This window comes from Acanthisitta chloris, unplaced genomic scaffold, assembly GCF_000695815.1.
Source record: "Acanthisitta chloris isolate BGI_N310 unplaced genomic scaffold, ASM69581v1 scaffold2596, whole genome shotgun sequence".
NCBI lineage: Eukaryota > Metazoa > Chordata > Aves > Passeriformes > Acanthisittidae > Acanthisitta > Acanthisitta chloris.
The window spans coordinates 6174-25994 of NW_008678515.1; the positions used below are offsets into that span (position 1 = coordinate 6174).

General features: G+C 40.3%; 1 protein-coding gene across 1 annotated transcript; it reads left to right on the forward strand.

Moving 5' to 3' along the window:
* Window positions 1-4927: 4927 nt before the first annotated feature.
* Window positions 4928-15391, forward strand: ST3GAL5 (ST3 beta-galactoside alpha-2,3-sialyltransferase 5). The gene is made up of 6 exons (XM_009076899.1): window positions 4928-5052; window positions 6805-6919; window positions 9146-9489; window positions 10922-11108; window positions 13523-13681; window positions 15066-15391. The coding sequence occupies exons 1-6, from the start codon at window positions 5009-5011 to the stop codon at window positions 15327-15329; spliced, it is 1113 nt and encodes a 370-aa protein (XP_009075147.1). The 5' UTR covers window positions 4928-5008; the 3' UTR covers window positions 15330-15391.
* The last annotated feature ends 4430 nt before the right edge of the window (window positions 15392-19821 follow it).

Sequence of the window (19821 nt, forward strand, 5' to 3'; positions counted from 1 at the left end):
TGCCTGACAGTAACCTTCCATGCTGGTGCTTCCTCTGGTCCCTGCCTGCACACTCAGTTATTGTGGATTGGTGCCTGCCCATGTAAAATGCAGTGGAGGCTGTTAACTGGACCTTCGGAGTGTAGGGAGCTGGGACCAGGCTTGAGTTGGTGAAATGAGGGAGGTAAGTGGAAGCCTCTCCTGTGTGGGGTTATGGCTCTGGGGTTTAATGAGAGTGTGGTGAGGGATGCAGGTGTATGCATCGTTCTGGTCTGTTCCTGTCTCTGTGCCTGGTCACACTGCTGGCACTCAATGAGGGCTGAGAGTCCTTGTCTTTGGGTAAATCCAGGTGCTGTACATAACCAGGCTCAGTTTTCCAAGGTGTGGCAGTAGTCATGTACAACTTGATACATGCTGCTTTCTAGCTTTTAGCATTCCCACATAAAAAGGCATCCTGAAGGCTTAAATTAATTGCTTCTGAAATAGTCCAAGTGTGGAAATTTTGTCTGCTTAAAAATAGCAATGATACAAAAGTAAATGATGGTGAAAAGAGTAGCACTGCAAAAAGCTTTGGAGTATATTCTGCTGATGGATAATTTAGCCTTTGCATCAGCTTTGCACAGATGACTTCAGTAGATAAAAAGGAAATTTAAATCCCTTGAGTCCTCATTAATTTCACCACAATGAGTAGCTGTGGAAACGCCAGTTTAGGACGTGATTGTAACACACCAGTACTACCGAGCCATCTTTTGTATGCAAATTAAGATATTTGCGTTTATGGCTCTCAAAACAGTTGTAGCAGAGCTCCTTTTGGAAAGGATCTAGTGGTGTTTGGCAGTGGTGTTTGTATGCGACAGCTCTTTGCTGCTCGGGGTCTTAACTGCCATGGTTCTCTCTGTAAACTGATAGATTTATTTTTTTGTGTTATTGAAGCTCAGGAATACTGTGGGAAAGATGTGCTTTCAAGTGCCTGTTACTTCCACCTTCCTCTTTTGAGCACTCCTATGCCATTCCAGCCACTGGAAGGAGCTTATTGACTTAAGAGTGCAGGATCCAGCCCTGAGTAATTTAACAAACAATGCTGCACTGGACACATGCATTTTGACTTGATACATCTATTCTGCTGAAAGGAAATGAAAACTGACCTTATTTCAGTTATGTAAACAAATAATAAAAAACCCCATTGTGCGTACCCGGAGTTAGACTTGGAAAGGATGTGTGGAGGTGATTAAATCCTCTGTTTTTGTGTGTCTGTTTGCACATCCAGGAAGAGTGAAGCAACTGTTTGGGGACAACTGGAATTTATTTTGCTGAGAGGCAGGAAGACATTCTGATGGCACTAGCTTACTGCACTCTTGCATTTGTTATTAATTCCCTTCTGTTTTCATCACTCTCCACCTCTTCAGTTCCTTCTCCATCTTTCAGATCTCTTGCAGCCTTTCATTTTCTTTGTTTTGAAAGGCTTCATGAAAACTGCATCTGTTGTAGGATCTCTACATACAATCCTGTAGTAGGAAATTCTCACCCATGGCAATGATTCAACACGTGCTGTTTGCAGAACACTCTTTGATTTATACAGTGAAGGAGGCTGTCCATGTTGTTCCATGCCACAGGATGATTCCAGTAGTATGTTAGTGCCATTAGGCAATAAAAAATTTTACACACATGGAACAGCCTTGCTGTCAAATTACAGGAGAACCTCAGTTCTGGAATAGGAAAGACTAATTTGCAAAAAAAATAGCAACTTGTTTTGAAGACAGTAAAGGCAGTGAGGCTTTAACTTTACCCTTGTAATTCAAGCTGTAAAATGTTATGGATTTGATTCAAATTGCTGGAAAGCATGTGCTTAACCTGGAGTGTGTTCCCTCAGAAATGTTAATAGTCCTATGGCCAGACTTCACGATGTCGCTTGGTACGTTGCTGGTAGGATCTTCTGGTACCTGGTCTGACTGATTCTTTCGTGCAGAATCTGTTCTGATCTATGTTCCTATAGACTGTGATCAAGTTACCTCTTTGTGTTTACCTGAGAGAAAATTAATATTACCTGCATTGTTCTCTAGTGAAAAGAGGCGAAGTTTATTTCCTGCTTTTTCATTTTAAAAAAAGTGAAGTTCCATTTTATACCTCTCCCCATCTGTGTTTGTAGAGACCCGTGGGACTGACAGATGTAATTGCTGTCTTGCTTTACACTGTAGCTGAGGCATGTGCAGCGTTTGGCAGTCACGTCCCTGCAGGAAGTCATCCATGGCAGTGAGCAATCAATCCCTTTCACCACACGTTGCTGAGTGCTGCTTGTTTGTACTGCTCTGACACAGCCTGCTCTGAGGTGATCTGACAGTATACTCTCTGTAGTATCTGGAGCAATCCTAGAGTTTCCACATGGTCTCCAGGTCTTGTTCACACTCCCTTCACAGCTCTGCAGCATCCTCTGATCATTGCTCGTTTCGTGTGCCAGTGTGAGAATGTTGACAGACTCCATGAACTGGGGCTGCTCCCTGGGCATGCTGGCAACGTGATCTCTGTGGATACCTGTCATCCCCACGGAGTGCTACTGTGAAGGTACTGGATGAGAGCTGCTTAGTTGACTTGTCTGTGTAGTATGGTAGGAAGGAGGTGTGTCATACCTGGAATAAAAGGTGATTGTGGAAGGTCTGCTGGATTGGCACTCAACATCTCGACTTGGTGATCCATAACTGACACTTGGGTATGGTCCTTGAAGCAAATTTTACTGATGCCTTTACCCATGTGGTCTTGACTGATTTGCTTCAAATCTTAGCAGCGAGTAAAATGGGCTTGTGATACGGATGACTGGGGTGGTGGTGTCAACACCCAGTTTTGCCCCTCAGTACTGATTTTATTTAGTGATATAGATGCAGCCAGTAAAGATGAGGTGGTGCTCTGAGAATATGAGGAGCTTTTAAGGCTTGTTAGGTTCTGTGTGACCCACTGTCTCGTATCCTGACAGGCTGTGTGGGAGACAGAAGCTGTATTTGATTTCTAGCTTAACCACTGAGCTTCTGGGGGACTGTGGGTGTCACCCCTTAGATTTCAGTTTACACTGTTCCAAGACAAACATAATGGTACTGACCTCAGTTTGTGCAGTGCTTTCAGATCTGCTAAGAAGTGCTGTTTAATGTGTTGCAGTTTTGTAACAAAGGCCTCCAAATGTGTGTCAGCTCAGAGTCTGTGCAACTAGTGAATACAGCCACATGGGAAATTTGAGGTTTGTAGTTATGTGATAATAGCCAAATTACCTGTGTTTGAGATGAGTGGTGAGGTTTCCTTCTGGCAAAAACCATTAGATGTTTTTTTGCCTTGTTCTGTTTTCTGGGTTATGATCATTTGCATGTGACCATAAAATCATCACTTGACTGTTTTCTGCTCTTCAAAGGACTTCAGATGCTGTTCTTGGTCTTTGTCTCCTTGTCCCATCCTATCTCACAGTTACTTCTGGCACTTGACCTTCTACCATATACGTCAAATTTGTTACTGAGAGACTGTGCAAAGAAGCTGACATGAGTCATCTTCTGGATTAGATATCCTTGAAATTTCAGTGACCTGGATTTGAGATCTGGAGAGGATGCTTCTGTCTCCTCAGTTCCTGCATCCTGGTGTTTAAGGACATCAATTGTCTGTGCAAACAAATGGTGTTTTGAAGTGGCAATACAGTCTGGTTCAAATGGGTCATAGCACCATATAAAATAAAAAGAGGTGAAAGATCATCCCTAGCTAAAACCCTTCCCTTAGCCCTTAACATGGTTCTTGTGACAGAGCTCTTGGCAAGAGAACAGAAGAGATGAACACTTTTGTAGAGGAGAGCAGAGACGGTTAAGCACTGAGATCAAAGGGAACAAGGGGGCTGAAATCACCCACTGTGGAGGGGCAGGCTGCACCCTTGCATGGTTGGCTGATCAAAGGGAGTGCTGCTTCAGGTGGGTAGGACAGGAAGAACGCTTGCCTGTGTCCTTTCTCCTTTCAGGGCAAGTCAGCAGGCTTGCATGGGTAGGCTTGGCATGGTGTTCCCTTGTTTGGTCATGTCTTTGGTTAATGGCAGCAGCCTGTGAGAAGTTGGTGTGCCAGCCTGCATTTTTCTTTCCAAAATCAGACTTGCAGCATGATGATAGACATTTGTGGGAGCTTTCACACAGTAAGCAATGTGATTTGCTTCTTGTTAGCTCATGGCCAGTGACCTGCCCATCCGTAAGGGAGCACTGTGTACTCCTGCTGGGTTCTCAGTGTTTGTTGGAGAGGAACTGCTGCTGTGCACAGAAACTGCCCTAGTGCTGGCAGTCTCCTGCTCCTGCCCTGTGCCAGGCAAAATTTCCTTCACACCGTCTTTGGCGCTTGCTGTTGAAGTTGCTGGCCGTGTTGTTGGGGCTACTGAAAAGGTCAGTGGTGGATTCGGAACAATGATAATGAGATAGGTTGATAAACCTGTTGGGGAGATCTTCTTGGGGAAATTGGGGAATTGATTTCCAATGTGGGCTCCAGTTTTGAGGATGGCTTGTTATAGGTTCTGCATGCTGGGAGCGTGAATGTTTGAAGCCTGCAGGGTAGGGTAGTGCAGGAACTTATTTTTGATTCAGGGATCCTAAATGCCCTGAGCATACTATGTAGATTACTTCCTGCTTTGTCTGGAGTCTGTTTGACCAGATCAAACAAAAGTGTTTGACAGTAACTGATGTAATTGCAATCACTGGACTTCAGGCTTATGAAGAATGCAAAACCCAGGACCTGGCAACATGCATGTGGTTTTAGAACTGTGTCCTTGTGGTGCAACTGAAATGAGTATGTGCTTGATCACAAGGAGGTCAGGAGTAATTCGGTGTTCCTGACACCATAACTAAGCATCATAGTCTTTTCTGGGAAGCAGAAGTTTTCAGTCTATGGATGTCCTATGAACTTTTATCAATTCAGTGAAAGTTACAATTTTTTCTTTCTTTTTTTACAGCAATGTGGAGTGACAATAACTCTGTGAAGCTGAAAAGTGATCGTTCACCTCCTGTGCAATGGTGTGAGGTAGCTGCCCATGAAGATGAGGAGACCAAGCTGGTTTTTAAAAGGTACTCGCAAGTAAGTGTCATTGTCACAGCAACATAGAGGTCACTGCTGTCTCCACAGCATGAACAGTTGCCAAAAGGATGCAGAAATCAAGGCATGAGGTTGCCAGAGGAACTGAATGCAGGGTTAAGCACACAGCTTTCTCTGGGGCACCAAGGACCCTTTGAGGAGCCTAAGCTCGCTCAAAGTAGTACCTGTTTTCCCAAGCCAATGTGGGATCCTAGTACTTTGCTCACAAGTATTTCTAATCTTTTTTTTTTGTATCCAGATAAGTAAGAAAGGCAAGGCTTTTGTACAACCTGATAATTGAAGGAATTGAAGGCCAGTGGATGCTGAGTGGGTGTTTTGGGGATGTGTTTCCTCATAGTTATTTTGTTTATGAAGACTTTTGGAGTGCTAAATCAAAAGTCTTACTCTATTGTTTATAGTTTGACATCAAATTAGAATTGAATGTTTACTCATGTACATCCAGAGCCATATTTTAAGCCAAAAAAAGTTCACTACTGGGATGTTATGTGAATTTTTAGATCTTAAACACAAACTGTTACATCCACAGGTGTTTTGAGCACCTGAATGGTGCAGCCCCAGCTGAATCTGGGGATACTTGATAAACTTTTGTGCAGGAAAACCAGCTCCACTCATCTATGAATCCTCTGCTTTCTGCGTGTTGGCTGATTTCCCACGGTTGCAGCTTCACTATCAGTGCAAAACTTAGTTTAGTTAAATGAGGAGTGACAGCAGTGCAGCTTCACCAGTGGTCACCTTGCTTGCAGTGTGTACTGCAAACTGAGTGCCAGGATTGCGTGTATTAGTCTATATGGTACAAACTTAAAAGAAATAAAAACACTGGAAATCTGTATTAACTTCATGTGCAAGGGTTTTAAGAAGGACTGGACACACTGTACATTGTGTATTTTTCTGAAGATATTTAAACAAATGTCCAGTCCTTGAGAAACAATGGGAAATAAAAATCAGTTACAAAGCTCAAAGTACATACTTGAGCAACTACCACAACTCAAACCAAATAATGATTAATTGTTTTACAGATCAGTTTAGACATGAAATGAGCCAAGTGACCATTTGGACATTGACAGTAGCATTCCTTAGGAATGAGAAATTAATAGGTCAAAAATACACATAGTCTTATATTATGCAATTTTAAAGTTTGGAGTTTTTTTTCTTTCCTCTGCATGTTTTGAGCATGTAAATAACTAAGTTCGTCTTCTCAATATAAACCCGAGCATCTAAGTTCTTCATTCAGACTTGCCAGTGAGTTGAAAGTTTTGTTTCAGTGGTGGCCATTGGCCCAAAATCATGCAATTTCAGGTTTAATCTTTTTTTTTTTTTTTTCTTAGCTTGCACAAAAATAAGTATTTCAAGATAGAGTTGCCCTTTAAAGAAGAAAACAAAAGTCACGGTTGTTTTTTTTATGTGAGGAAAGCTGTTTGACTCAGAGATGCATTTAAAGTATATGATGCAGGCACAGAACTGCATAAATCAGAGTATCAACATGCAATATTTTCCTTATCGAAGCATCTCTATAGGTTCGTACTTTCCTGCAGATAGCTCTGAAGAGTTGTGAATGACTTGGAGTGAACAAATCAATGTATTTTTTTGGCTTGATTCTAATGCAAGTATTCAGCTGAAGTTCTTCAGCTCTCATAAATCTGCTTAAAAATATTGATGTAATTGTTGTCTGAATGCTGAAAAAAAGAATATTTTTTGTTCTTCTCTCCTACCCCTCACCCTCCTGTTTGTTTTTAGAATTCTTGCACTGTTTGTGGTTGGAGGGTGCTTCCTTTATATCCTCAAATTACATTTTGGCCCTGAAGAATGTGACAGAACAAAAATGCAGTATGTGGACCTCGATCGTGTAAGGGTTGGTATTTTTTGGCTTTTGTTTCCCCACTTGGCTTAAAAAAGTTATTAATTGACAATATAAGAGCTATAGGGCTCTATAATAAAGAGCTAGAAGGCTGAAATTATCCTGTAAGGGAAGATATATTTTCACTTCATTTCATGACATAGAACTTCTGATTTTTGTTCTTGTGGAGTGACAACAGAAGTGCATGGAGAAACTGGATTTTTAGGGGTAAAATTGTTCAGCTGTGACATTAACATTTGAAGTGGACATGTCATTGTATTATTATGTCAGTACAGGTGACACTGGTGATCAGAAGATTGATGCAAATATAAAAAATAATCCAACACCAACAACCCAAACCCAACACATTAAACCAAAGGGGTTTTTTTACTTAAGCCAGTCCTCCAGTTCTGCTTTGCCTTGGAGTTGCTCAGATGTTTTTGGAATGACAGGATAGATGTGCAGGAGGTTTACAGCTATTATTTCATCTATTCCTTTAAGGTGGCAGCTACGTACTTTAATTGCAGTTTTGCATGTAGCTTTTAAGCTGCTGTAACAGATACCACTAAAGCCTTTGCTACTTTACCTGTTTGCACTAACTGGCTTAGAGCTGTTACATTTCTGTCTTTGAATATTTCAATGCCAAGACACAACTTAGAGGAGTCCTGATTTAAGATAGTTTCATCTTAGCATTACTGCATGTGCTTTCTCCCTCTCCTCCCATCATCTTCAGTACATATTTTTCCCCTTCTGAGCTTCTTTGCCTTCCCCTTTTCTTCTCACCTGACTTACTTTCTCAATAATATATTCTAGATTCCAAATACCAAACACATTAAGCCAAGCAAACCTAAAGATTGCATGGACCTTGTTTATTGCTGTCTTATTTTGTTTTCATTTTGTTTATATTAGATGCAGGATGAGGAAAGAGCATTGCTCTTGATCTAGTTAGGTATTAGGTAATTATAAACTGGGGCAATTGTCAAGTGAATGGCATCAAGTTTTATTGATAGATGCATAACTGTCAGCCTTAAAATGAGGCTCTTCCAAAGATGGACTGACTCTTACCAACAAAGTATGAAGCATGAAGTTGCTTAGTCACGCTTGGCCAGTGTGGTGTTTTGCAAAAACTTGCAGAAACCTTCATAATGGTGGTTGAGGCAGTTCTGTAGATCAGCCTTGGCTTAAAAAAAAAAAAAAAGTGAAGATGAAAAAGCAACACAGCTTCCCTCCTTGTGCACCCAGATTCACATCTAGTGCTAGTTCAGTTCTGTACTGTTAAGGAACGGGAAGTGTCTGTCTTGAATCTCTAACACCTGTGTTTGCTTATGGGTTTTTTAATTACAGTGGAGGAAAAACCATCAGAGTTCATTGGAGAAGAGAACATACAATCAAGGATTTAACTGATAAAAATAATACCTTTGCTGTTTCTCTTCTTCCTTACATCAGATACCAACTTTCCACTACAGATTTCTAAAAATGTACATGAGTAGTGTTTTGTTTTGTTTTTATTATGAGATGGATCAATGTGTAGTTTCTTCTGGCAGGTTAATCTTTTTATGCAATATGGAGCTGTAGACTTTTAGTTTGGTGACTTAGTCTTCGAGAAAAGACCCAAAACACCCCCACCTTGCAGTCCTTTGAAAGTTGTGTTTTAGTCCTTAGCAATAGCACTTTAGCAATACTTACGGAAGAAGTGTTGCTTCACTCTGACTAGTAAGTGAGTCCGGGCTGCTGTTTTACAGAACATTTTCCCAGTGGATTTGTCTCTGGCAGAATTCTACCACAGGCAGAACTTGGGGCACACAGCTAAGCAGTGGAGAAGAATTCCACTTGCTGCTGAATTAGGTGGATAGATCTTTTTTTAATATTTTTTTTGTTTGGTTGGTTTTTGTTTGGTTGGGTTTTTTTGTTCGGGTATTTTTTTTATTATTGTTGTTGTAAAAAATAGTACAAATTTCTTACAAGACTCATTTTCACTTAGCACTTCTACTAGCCTAATTTATTCTGTAGAAACCCTCATATCTGGTTGTGACTGGGTGGTGAGACATTCCTTCACCCTGTGCTGGTAATATCTGATTTTGAGTGAATGCTTTAAAATGTGTTGCACTTCCATGTTTAAGCTTGCTTCTTAAACCTCTGTGTTTGCTGAGCTGCTGGTGGTCAGTTGGTGGGTTGCATTAAGAAGACTTTGTCCATGCCTGCAGCTGACTTTCCTGCCTGGAATCCTGTGTTTTGTTTCAGAGAGCACAGCAGTATGCTAGTGCTGTGCTGCAGGAGCAGTGCCGACCTTCCTATGTGAAGAAAGAAATGGGGAAGTTGTTTGCAGAGAAATATACCATGGACATATCTCCCTTTGTAAGGAAAAATATAGATGAAGATGAAGCTTTATTTAAATATGAGCCTCCGTTTGGATTTCACAAGTTCTTTGATAAGCTTCAAAATCTCCTTGAACTCTTACCTGAGCATGATTTACCAGAGTATTTGAAGTCAAAACACTGTAAGCGTTGTGTTGTTGTTGGCAGTGGTGGAATTCTTCATGGATCAGAGCTGGGTCATTTGTTGAATCAGTTTGATATTGTTATAAGGTACGTGCTTTACATTTAAGAATTCCAAGTACTTCAACATTACTTTACTTTGAGCCAAAATTAATAATTTTTTTTTATTAAGAGGAGAGTATCACCAACATTTATGTAACTTACAGGACTATTTATGATAATGCTTTTGAGAAATTTACTTATGATTTGATGGAATTTGAGGAGCAGAATAAAGTGTCATGTTCAGAAGACAGGAATTCAGTGTAATTATTGGTGAACTTCAGATACAAAAGAAAACCAGCTTGGGTAGAAATGAGATAGAAACTAGTGAAATCATAGACAAGCAGGCAATCCTGGTTTCATATGTTCAAGCTTTCAGAGCTTAAACTTTATGATTTTAGGACTCACTTCTGCTTTTTTTTCCCCCTTGCTTAGTTGGTGTGCTTATTTGAAGGATTTTTTATACCAGCTATTTCAAACACAAAGTTTGTTGGTGTTTCAGTAGACAGTTTGCTTACACACCATGTAACACATTTATCTTTCTTGTCTTTGCAAGGTCAGCTCATGCTTTCTGTGACTGCCCATCTTTTCTAACATCTGGATGACATACTCTGTATTTGTGCCTTCTGAACATTACTGTTTGAACTCTCCTTTGTTTTGAATCATGTAAAGTCACAAATAAATTTAATACAAACATTTTCCCAACTTGTTTTGTAAACTAAGGCTTGCTCCTCTTAAAAAGGGAAGATTTCGTTGAGTCAATAGCTCTTACACAAAGGTAAACAAACCTCTTAGCATGTGGAGGTGCAGAGATCTTGCATTAGCTGTTCTCTGAAATTAGGGCTGGCAGCGTGAGGGTGATTTTTGGATATAGAAAAGTTTGCAGGACTTACACTGTTCTGCAGAACAGATGAAAGCAGGATGATGTTATTCCTGTTAGCAGTGTGCCAGCATCTGAAATTTTTGGTGAGCTGGAATGATATAAACCCACAGAATACACCACACTGCATTGGAGGGATGATTTGAATGCCTTTTTTATGTGGAATGCTCATGGGATTGTCTTGTGTATATGTGTGTACATACATACATACATACATACATATGTAAAGGATAATGCAAGCAACTTTGTGTGTGTTTTCTTCCCGTTCCTCTTTTAAGCCTCTCTGAGCTGACACAAGACAATGAATATGGAATTCTGCAATGCTGTTTTAAGTTACTTTTCCGTTCAAACTTTTCTTTTTGAAGTTTTGTGCTCGTGCCTGTTCATCTAGAAATAGAATTGGCTTCCTTCCAAAGATAAGGGCTGGGAGAGTGTGTGAGGCAAGGAAGATGGAGATTCAAAGAAAACACTGCACTCTGCTCTGTTAAAAATCTATGGGTCAAATAACAAGTTTTTCCTTAGTGTCTGATGTTTTAATGAGATTGTAATCTGTATTTATTAAATATAATTTGTCTCCATTGTGGGTTTTTTCTTTCTCCCCAGGTTAAATGATGCACCAGTTCAAGGATACACAGAGCATGTTGGTAACAAAACGACTATCCGGATGACTTACCCAGAAGGAGCTCCCCTTGCTGAACATGAGTACCCTCCTGGCAGCTTGTTTGTGACTGTTCTGTTTAAAAGTGTTGATTTCAACTGGCTGGAAGCAATAGTAAAAAATGAAACCTTGGTATGTAATATGACAGTCTTATGTACCTGTATTTTTCTTTGTTTTGTTAGGCGTAAGAAGCTGATTGATGTGTTCCTTCCTTCTGTTTTATTACGCTGAGGATCTTTTATATAACTTCATGAGGTTTTTTTTTAGCTCTGTCTCCTAGTTACAGTTGGACCAGTATTCATGTTGAAGCCCCATGCTGGCAGTTATGCTTCTTTTTTTTTTTCTGCACCTACTGGTGGTTTGCACAAAGCTACATGAGATACCAAGTGTTTACTAAAGTGGAATTCATTTCACATTAGGTTTGAGTGACTTGTTCAAGTTTGTAGAGCCTGAAACAGAAATTAGATTTTTGAATGCCAGTCTGTTTAAAAAACAGCTGAAGTCTGTGCTGCTACAACAGGCATACATGCAGTTAACGTGTCACTGAAGATTTGTCCATAGTTATAAAATTAAGAGGTTGCTTTTTTCTCACTGAATATTTAATTAAGTGCAGGGTTCCTAAGGAGCTGATACAAGGATTTCATGTTTCCAAATGAGCTTTGAACCTGTGGCTTCCACCTCTTTCAATTTGCAGGCAGATAATTTCTACAAGTTGAAAACCAGTAGCTAGGTTTTGGCTGCAGGTTGAAAACAAGTACTCTAAATTATTGAGAGATACTTAGGAGAAAGCCTGTCAATTTTTAATAGTTTGATATATACTAACTTAGATACTCCAAATTCCCTGTGGTTTTTACAATATGAGATCACATGGAAGGTCTGTTTCATGTTGACCATGACTGTCTACTACTACCTCAGTCCAGAGAGTATGTGCAGGGATATTGCCTTGTTTTGAATAAACTGAGCACATTTTGTAGAGGGGAGGTTTTCCTGAATGCATGAATTTGTGCAAATTTAAGAACTTTGGTCCCTGATTTAATTGCTTTTTGAAGTCTGTGCCGTCCTCGGTTTTATAGCAGCTATTTCAAACACAAAAAAAGTTAGTGTTTCAGTATACAGTTTACTTACACACTGTATAGCACATTTACCTTTCCTTGCCTTTACAAGTTTTACTAACTCTGTTAGTGAGTTACAATATGGAGCTATGTGCTTTATGAAACGAGTACACGTACTTGGTTTTTTTTGCTTAGGAGCAGATCTACACATTCCCACCTTCTTCTGTGCTCTGTTTTTGCTGCTGCAGAGAGCCAGCAACTACCCTGGGAATGGACATGCTAGAGAGAGTCAACAGAAGGGCCACAAGGATGCTTAAGGGACTGGAACATCTTTTCTATGAGGAAAGGCTGAGAGAGATAGGACTGTTTAGTCTGGAGAAGGCTCAGGGAGAAACCTTATTAATGTACATAGATACCTGAGGGGAGGTACAAAGAGAATGGAGCCAGGCTCTTTTCAGTGGTGCCCAGTGACAGGACCAGAGGCAATGGACATGGACTGAGAGGGTTCCACTGAACATCAGGAAACACATTTTTATGTTGAGGGTAACTGAGCACTGGCACAGGTTGCCCATGGAAGTTGTAGAGGATCTGGATGTGGTTCTGAGCAACTGGCTCAGGGTGTCTCTGCTTGAGCAGGGGAGTTGGACTACTTGATCCCAGAGGTCTCTTTCAACCTCAGCCATTCTGTCGACTGCAAACATACTTGTCTTTCCAAAAGTGAGCTTTCAGTTGTCTCTGCTCTCTGTGCAGGCATTGGTACTGTAGCAAACTGGTTCAGAATGTGGGTGGGAAGACAGGACCATTGCAACCTGTATTTGATCAGCCTAAGCTGCTGTAGAGTTGTACCCTAAAGCCTATTTAAAAACTGTGGGTCTGTGTTGCAGCTATATCAGTTTTATCATTTGCTTAATGTTACCTGTTGTATGGAAAGACATGTGCAATGAGTGTGATGTAGAATTGTTTTTTTCCATTGGCCTGTCTCTGACTGCAGTGGTGTGAGATCAGAATCTGGCTTGTTGAGTCCCTTGTAAATCTTCTTCTCAAGTGTTAAATTTATCACTAGGTGGATGTTGTCAAACAACAGCTCTTCACTTCAAAGCCTGAGCAAAATTGTTTTAAATCCAGTGCTTACTTCAGAATGCCTGGTTAACATTTGTGGAAAACTGTGGTTCCCTTCTCTGCCTGCTTAGTTGTGCTGGGGAAGGGCCAAAGAACCTGGGGGTGCTGGTGGATATGTTGACTGATTAATACAAAGTGCAGTCAAATATCCCCAGGAAACAACTTTTCCCTCTGCAGTCCTCTCTTCAAATCCAAATCCTTTGAAGGTTTTTCTCTTTTGGGTCAGTCACTTCAGAGGGTACACTGGTATTTCTGAACAACCTTAGCTATAAACTGTTTCCTGAATTTTTCAGAGTCACTGGTGAATTCTGTAACTTGTGTACAGTGTGTCTCAGAGTTTCGCTTTGTTGGACTATGTTCTTTTATTTCTCTTAGCCTCTGTGGGTGCGACTGTTCTTTTGGAAGGAGGTTGCTGAGAAAATTCCTTTTTCATCAAAGCAGTTTCGGATTCTGAATCCAGTTATCATCAAAGAGACAGCTTTGGACATTTTACAGTTCCCTGAGCCTCGATCAAAATTCTGGGGTTGGGATAAGGTAAGAAATTTCCTTTTACCAGAAGTGGACTGTAAAATGCAAGATAAATAAAATAAACTGAAAAAAGTTTTTGGGCTTTTTACTTTCTCTGTGCAGCTTCAGAGCTGGTCTCAAGTCATAGGGAAATGAATATGCTTTCAAAAATTATTGTATATTCTTCTGTAGGATTTAATCTCATTGTTTTTAGATGAGGTATTATGACTATCCATGCTGACAGGAAATGGCATTCAGATGCAGGTTGCCCAAGGAGGTTGTGGATGCCCCCAGCCTAGCAGTGTTTAAAGCCAGGGTGCATAAAGCCTTGAGCCACCTTGTCTGATGGGAGGTGTCCCTGCCTGTGGCAGGGGATTGGGACTAGATGATTTCTAAGGTCCATTCCAACCCCTTAACATTCTGTGTAACTATAAATTTACTCCAGTAGAGTGGGTTCACTCACACATCTTTGTGACTTGTGTTAAATACTCAGAAACACACATTTGATGTGTGTTAGGTACCTGAGTTAAGAACAGCTCTGTCAAGCCAAACCAGCCATCAGCTGTAGACAGATATCTCCAGCTGCAGGGAAGGCAGAGTCTGGAAACCCAGGCCAGTGTAAAGCAACCTTCCAGCTGCTGGAATGCTTATGTATGCCAGTGTGCTCAGTAGCAACTGATGGGCATACCCTCCCTCCATGACCTTGCTCCAGTAGTAGTATGAAGTGATGAATTGCCTGGTTTAATTACACACTGCATTTTTGTTATTTTTAATTGAGAAATTGGATGTCACTAGTTCTCTTGAACTATGAAAAGAAATGACTAACCATCATCTTTTTACCTTTTGTGTGAAAGCGTTTGATGTTAATGTTACTGCACAAATGTTTGAAGGATCTCACATTTATTTACTAAAATAAATGTATCAAGCTATGTGCCTTAGCCGTATTGTAGTACATTTGCCTTCTTCACAGGTGGTTCAGTGAAAATTCATGTTCTTGAGAATACTGTTAGAGAGCCTCATGCTTAAGACTGAAATAACTGTAGATCAAGAAGTGTCAAGTTTAACTGTGTGTCAGGAGGAGTTTGAGTGTTTGGAATGAGGGTTCACATGCAGTTTAACTACATGGTAATGGGGTATCTTTCCTTAACAGCAAAAAAAAAAAAGTGTTGACAGCCAAAAGCCTCACTAAAGACAGATACTCAAGTTCTGTTAGTATTTCACTCTGAAGTTTTTAGTTTTACTTGATCATTTCTTTGATTTTTAGTTACAATTGATTTTAGTTTTAATTGACAGTTTAATTGATTTCATTTTTAAGTGAGGAGAGGGAATAGGTAAAGCCATCTTTATAAAATGTTTGTAAAAGCTGGTAAAGGACAATGTTTGAGCTGAATTTATTTTTCCCACTTTCTAGAATGTACCTACAATTGGGGTCACAGCAGTTGTTCTGGCCACACATTTATGTGATGAAGTGAGCTTAGCAGGATTTGGGTATGACCTGGATCAGCCCAGCACACCTTTGCACTACTACAACAACCTCTGCATGGCTGCCATGAACGGACAAACTATGCACAATGTGACAAGTGAAACAAAGTTCCTGCAAAAACTGATCAAGGAAAAAGTTGTCAAAGACCTCACTGGTGGGATACATTGTGAATTCTGCAGCAAAGGCAGCTAGTGACTGACCCGCAGCATAGTTTGGATTTGGGAAGTTTCCAGAGGTTCAGCTGGATCAACCTTTTCACTGTCTTAAGTAATTCTTTGAAGTGTGCATAAAATGGACATGGAATCTCTGCTGCCTTTTTTAATGCCATGTTCAATTTGTTGGACTTTTTAAAGTTATTTTGATGTCAGATTTTACTTTGCACATTTTTGTGAGTAACTGTGTAAATACAACTTGGAGTTGAAAGAGTTCTCTCTAAAGTATTTAACATTTTAACTTGTCTGAATAAAAGCAGATTATTTTGTTTTCAGATGTATATGGTACACAGATCACTGGTCCGAATTGTCTAACAGCATCTAACAAGAGTTATTTTCCACTGAACTACTGTTTTTCTTGATCCAGTTCTTGGTGTCTGACTCCTTTTCGTGCATGCCATGAAAAGAAAGGCATATGCTTCTCAAGTCTGTCATTTCTTGACCTTGAGCATTAAGTTTCCCCCTCAAATATTAATTTTCTTTTGGTTTTGTGCTAATACGTTTTGTTGGAGTGAAGGAGAATGTGGGAGTGGAGCTGAAGGAAAAGGAACTGTTGTGGCAACAAGTGAGTAGTACTTTGGCATTCATGACTGATACTAAAATCAGTGATGCATTTTAACATATCAGAATCCTGCTTTGTAAGGAGGCACCTTTGGATGGGCACCAGAGCACTCTGGAAAGAGGATTTAGCCAGGAGAACATGTTCACCTGAACCAGATCACTTGTCATTTCTATTCTTGATGACCCAGCTAAATGTTTCTAACTAGCTGATTTGCAGCAGAGTTCAGCTACCCGATTATAGAAGTGGCATTAATATAAAATCTGTCCCCCCCCCCTTTTTTTTTTTTGAGTGACTTGAGGATTGCTGGTTCTATAAAACACTAGTTTGCATGAACTCTTTAGCAATAATGGAATCTATGACTAGGTTACAATTTCTATTGGTTTACTTTATGATCCCTAAGTTATTAATTATAGATATTGTCACCTTAGTAGTTTGCAATGCTGATAATCCTTATGAGCTCTAGTGTTGACTGTTTAATTGAAGGGAAAGGTAGAGTTGTTTCCCCCTAACAACTTCTAAGTTAGCAGTTGGGTAAGTGTGTATAAGTTAAGAATAAATCACTTTGGGAAAATAATATGATCTAGTAGCAAGCTAGAGAACTGCTGTAAACAGCATACTTCAAAAAGACAAAAGAAAACTGTAGATACATGTTCTTGTGACTGGAAATCAGTGCACTGCAAAGGAACTGGGCTGTGCAGATCTCTACTCAGTGCAAACAGTCATACCTACTACTCTGCCAGGAACAAAATAAAAATGAATATCCAAACTTAGTGTTTTTAGTCCATATAGGGTATGTGAAAGAGGCTTTCTTTGGGAGTGAAAGCTTGTTAGCAAATCAGTCAAAGGTTGGCCTACAAATGTTCATAATCATGGCCTCACATGGTCAATGTTCCCACTTGTTTTTGTTATGGGTGAAGATATGAATGTAGTTGCAGATCTAAAGTTTCAAAACACTAATGTGGAAATGCAAGGTTAGGGTGGTCGTGTTTGGGGTTGGGTTTTTTTTATTCCACAGAGAAAAGATCTAATGAATGGTAATGTTAGAGTCCAGGAGCAATGGATTGATTGTCACTGTTATACTAAAAGGCAATAAAATGACAGCAGATCATAAAGCATAACTCTGAAGGAAGCTGTGGACCTCATCTTTTCTAAGTCCCACATACCTACATATCTTCAGAAGCCAGTTGTGAATGGTGAGCAAATCTGAAAATTAGAAATTCTGCTCTCTGGTACTGTCTGTGTTCACAGCAATGACACTAATCTCATCTCCTCATCTGTGGATAACCCACATTTTTATATTAGCAATAAATTTCTAGTCTATGTTTTTCTTGTAAGTATAATATATTGTTTAATTTAAAAATATTTCATGTGTGAAGAGTTTTATACCAATAGCTTTTAGTTAATATATTAAAATGTGCTAATTATTTTATCCTGGTATTTAAACTGGAAGCAAAATACCTTAATTTCATTTGGTATTAGTGAAATTTTGGAAAATTTCAGAACATATGTGTGGGAGGATGTCCTGAAAACACCAAAAGTATGTGTTTCTGTGCACTTGGTCCCTCACCAGTTTGCTTTATTCAGCAACTTAAAAATCTAGTTGATTACTGTAAATGCCAATAGCCTTTTGGAGATGCTGTATAATCTGTCAGATTCTCAAAGTATGTTGATGTAGGATTGGATTGTTTTCTCACCAGTTTTTTGACCTGTGATAAAACCTTGTTCTTCATGGTAGCGTGTGTTGCATTGAGTCCTCTTGCACAGACTCGACCCTCTGTTAATCCCAGCAAAAAGCAATAAACTGATGAAACCACTTTCTATTTATTTATTTGTTGCTCAGTTTGCTGTTTGTTCTGCCTCCCTTAGTTAGGATTTTAAGTATCTTATTGATCCAATTGTAAGACTTGATGCAATCCCAGAGGGAAGTTAGCAGCTGGTAATTCTCCAGTTATGCCTTTTTAATATCTGTCAGTGGAATTATCTGTCTGGTGCCTGGAAGAGAGAATCCATCCCAACACTCACCATCGTGTTGGCTTCTAGGATTTTGAAGTTAATGTGGATGAAAATATTTCAGACTGGATTATATAGCACTGGCCTTAAATTCAAGTGTGCCTCCTTCATGGTGGAAACAGACTGCAGCTTCTGGTCTGTGCTTCAGTCTTGGTGGTGGTGAGGTAAGAACCTAAGCTCTGTGTGTCTCTGTTGGTGTGTCACAGATCTTATGCTTTGCAAAGAATCTGCATCATCCCTTGTGGTTATGCCTTAATGGTATTTGGTTAAAAAGTCAACAAGGAGTTGGGGAGCTGTGATAAAGCCATTGTTGTTCCACAGTGAATTCCTCTTTGTGACTCCTGATGTAGGGGCTATCAGAGTAATGGATGTGCCTGACTTGTTCTGATGTGGAATATTTTCATGGTTCCTGTGCCGGAAGTTGCATGAGAAGACATCTAGAGCTGCTTGACTAGAATGGGGAAGTGCCAAAAAGTGTGGTTGCAGTCTGTGATCAGTTGATATCAGAACTGGGCATTGAGCTTGTAGGGTTTGGTGACATACTGAGAAGGAACTGAAGAGCAGTGCAGTCCCTCCAGCAGGTGGATGTGTGCTGATAGCTCCGGGTCTCGTGTTGCAGTTGGAACAACACTGGCAGGAGATGAGAGGGCACGAGGGGAGGTGGCTGCTCTCTGAAATTTCCATTGCCTGGGTAGGCTCTTGTCTTAACCAGTTTCAAACATACTTAAGGTGTTAATATTCTACATAGCTCTTCTAGTATTTAATAAATCAGTATATACATGCTGACAAACTAATATTTACTGTTGTCATCTAAAATGAAGACTTTGTTTTCTGGAAAATAGCAACCTTGCCTGTGTTTTATAAACAAAAAGCCCAACAGCAAAATCCTGCCTGTTGAGGCTGAGATAATTCCCAAGTCCAGGAAAATGAGAATACAATGATATTTAAAAATGCTGTTGATGAAGAGTTAAGCAGTGTTGAAGAAAGAGTTGCCTGAAGTGACATATGACCAGATACACACCTTCATCCCTTAATTCATATTTGTGAAGAGGTACAGCTGAGCTCTGCTGCAAAATTTAACCCCTAAGTTCTACAGCCACCTGAACTGGAACTGTTTACCCTTTTGCAGTAGCACAGGTCTTGGCCTCAATGTTCCTGAAGCTCTCAGTTATGTTTGTAGACAAATGTAGGTACGTCCTGGTAAAAATGGTTTTGAGACATTTGGTATCAGCCTTGTCCCAGGTCTCCTGAGGTGCTGGAAGATGGCAAACCCACTCACTGAGTCCCTGAGGGGCTTGGTGTCACTACACCTAAAGTCCTGTGTGTCTAAACACCTTTCCAAGGCACACAGAGCAGTGCTTTTCTTGCCACAAGCAGTTTTGTGCATTCTCTGCCTCTGAGGCCATTTCCCCCCCCCAAAAAAGAACCTTGTGAGCAGGAACTGAAGCACCCACTCTGTGCCCATGGGTGGTGTGAATTGCAAATAGGTATCAAGTGTTGCATTTCAATATGTCTCCAGTCAAGAGGGGGGTGTGCTGCAAAACTTCCTACATTTTGTACATATATAATCCTCATCAATCCTGGGAAGGAGCTGCAGTGGCTCAGCTCTGTGCTGGTGATGGATCTGTACATTGCCATGAGGGAATTCTGCTCAAGCTCGACCTGTATTCCTTGCACCAATCTGTGTACAGCTTATTGCATCCATGTGCTAACTGCAGCAAGACACTTTTTTAAAAAAAAAGAATATGACAGAATGACTTCCTTGAAGGATGACAAGGGTTCGTGGTGGGAGCCTGGCATGTGTTCCTCACAAGCTGGAGTTTAACTGTTGTGTGTGACTGACTCTCTCAAGGACGTGACAGCATCAGTGGCTGCTCTGATGGTCAAGGTAGGAGGCAGG

Coding starts and splice junctions, on each gene's coding strand:
- ST3GAL5 (XM_009076899.1), top strand. CDS start 5,009: ATGAAGATGAGGAGACCAAGCTGGTTTTTAAAAGGTACTCGCAA. Junction 9,490..10,921: donor CAGTTTGATATTGTTATAAG/GTACGTGCTTTA, acceptor CTTTCTCCCCAG/GTTAAATGATGCACCAGTTC. Junction 13,682..15,065: donor AATTCTGGGGTTGGGATAAG/GTAAGAAATTTC, acceptor CCCACTTTCTAG/AATGTACCTACAATTGGGGT.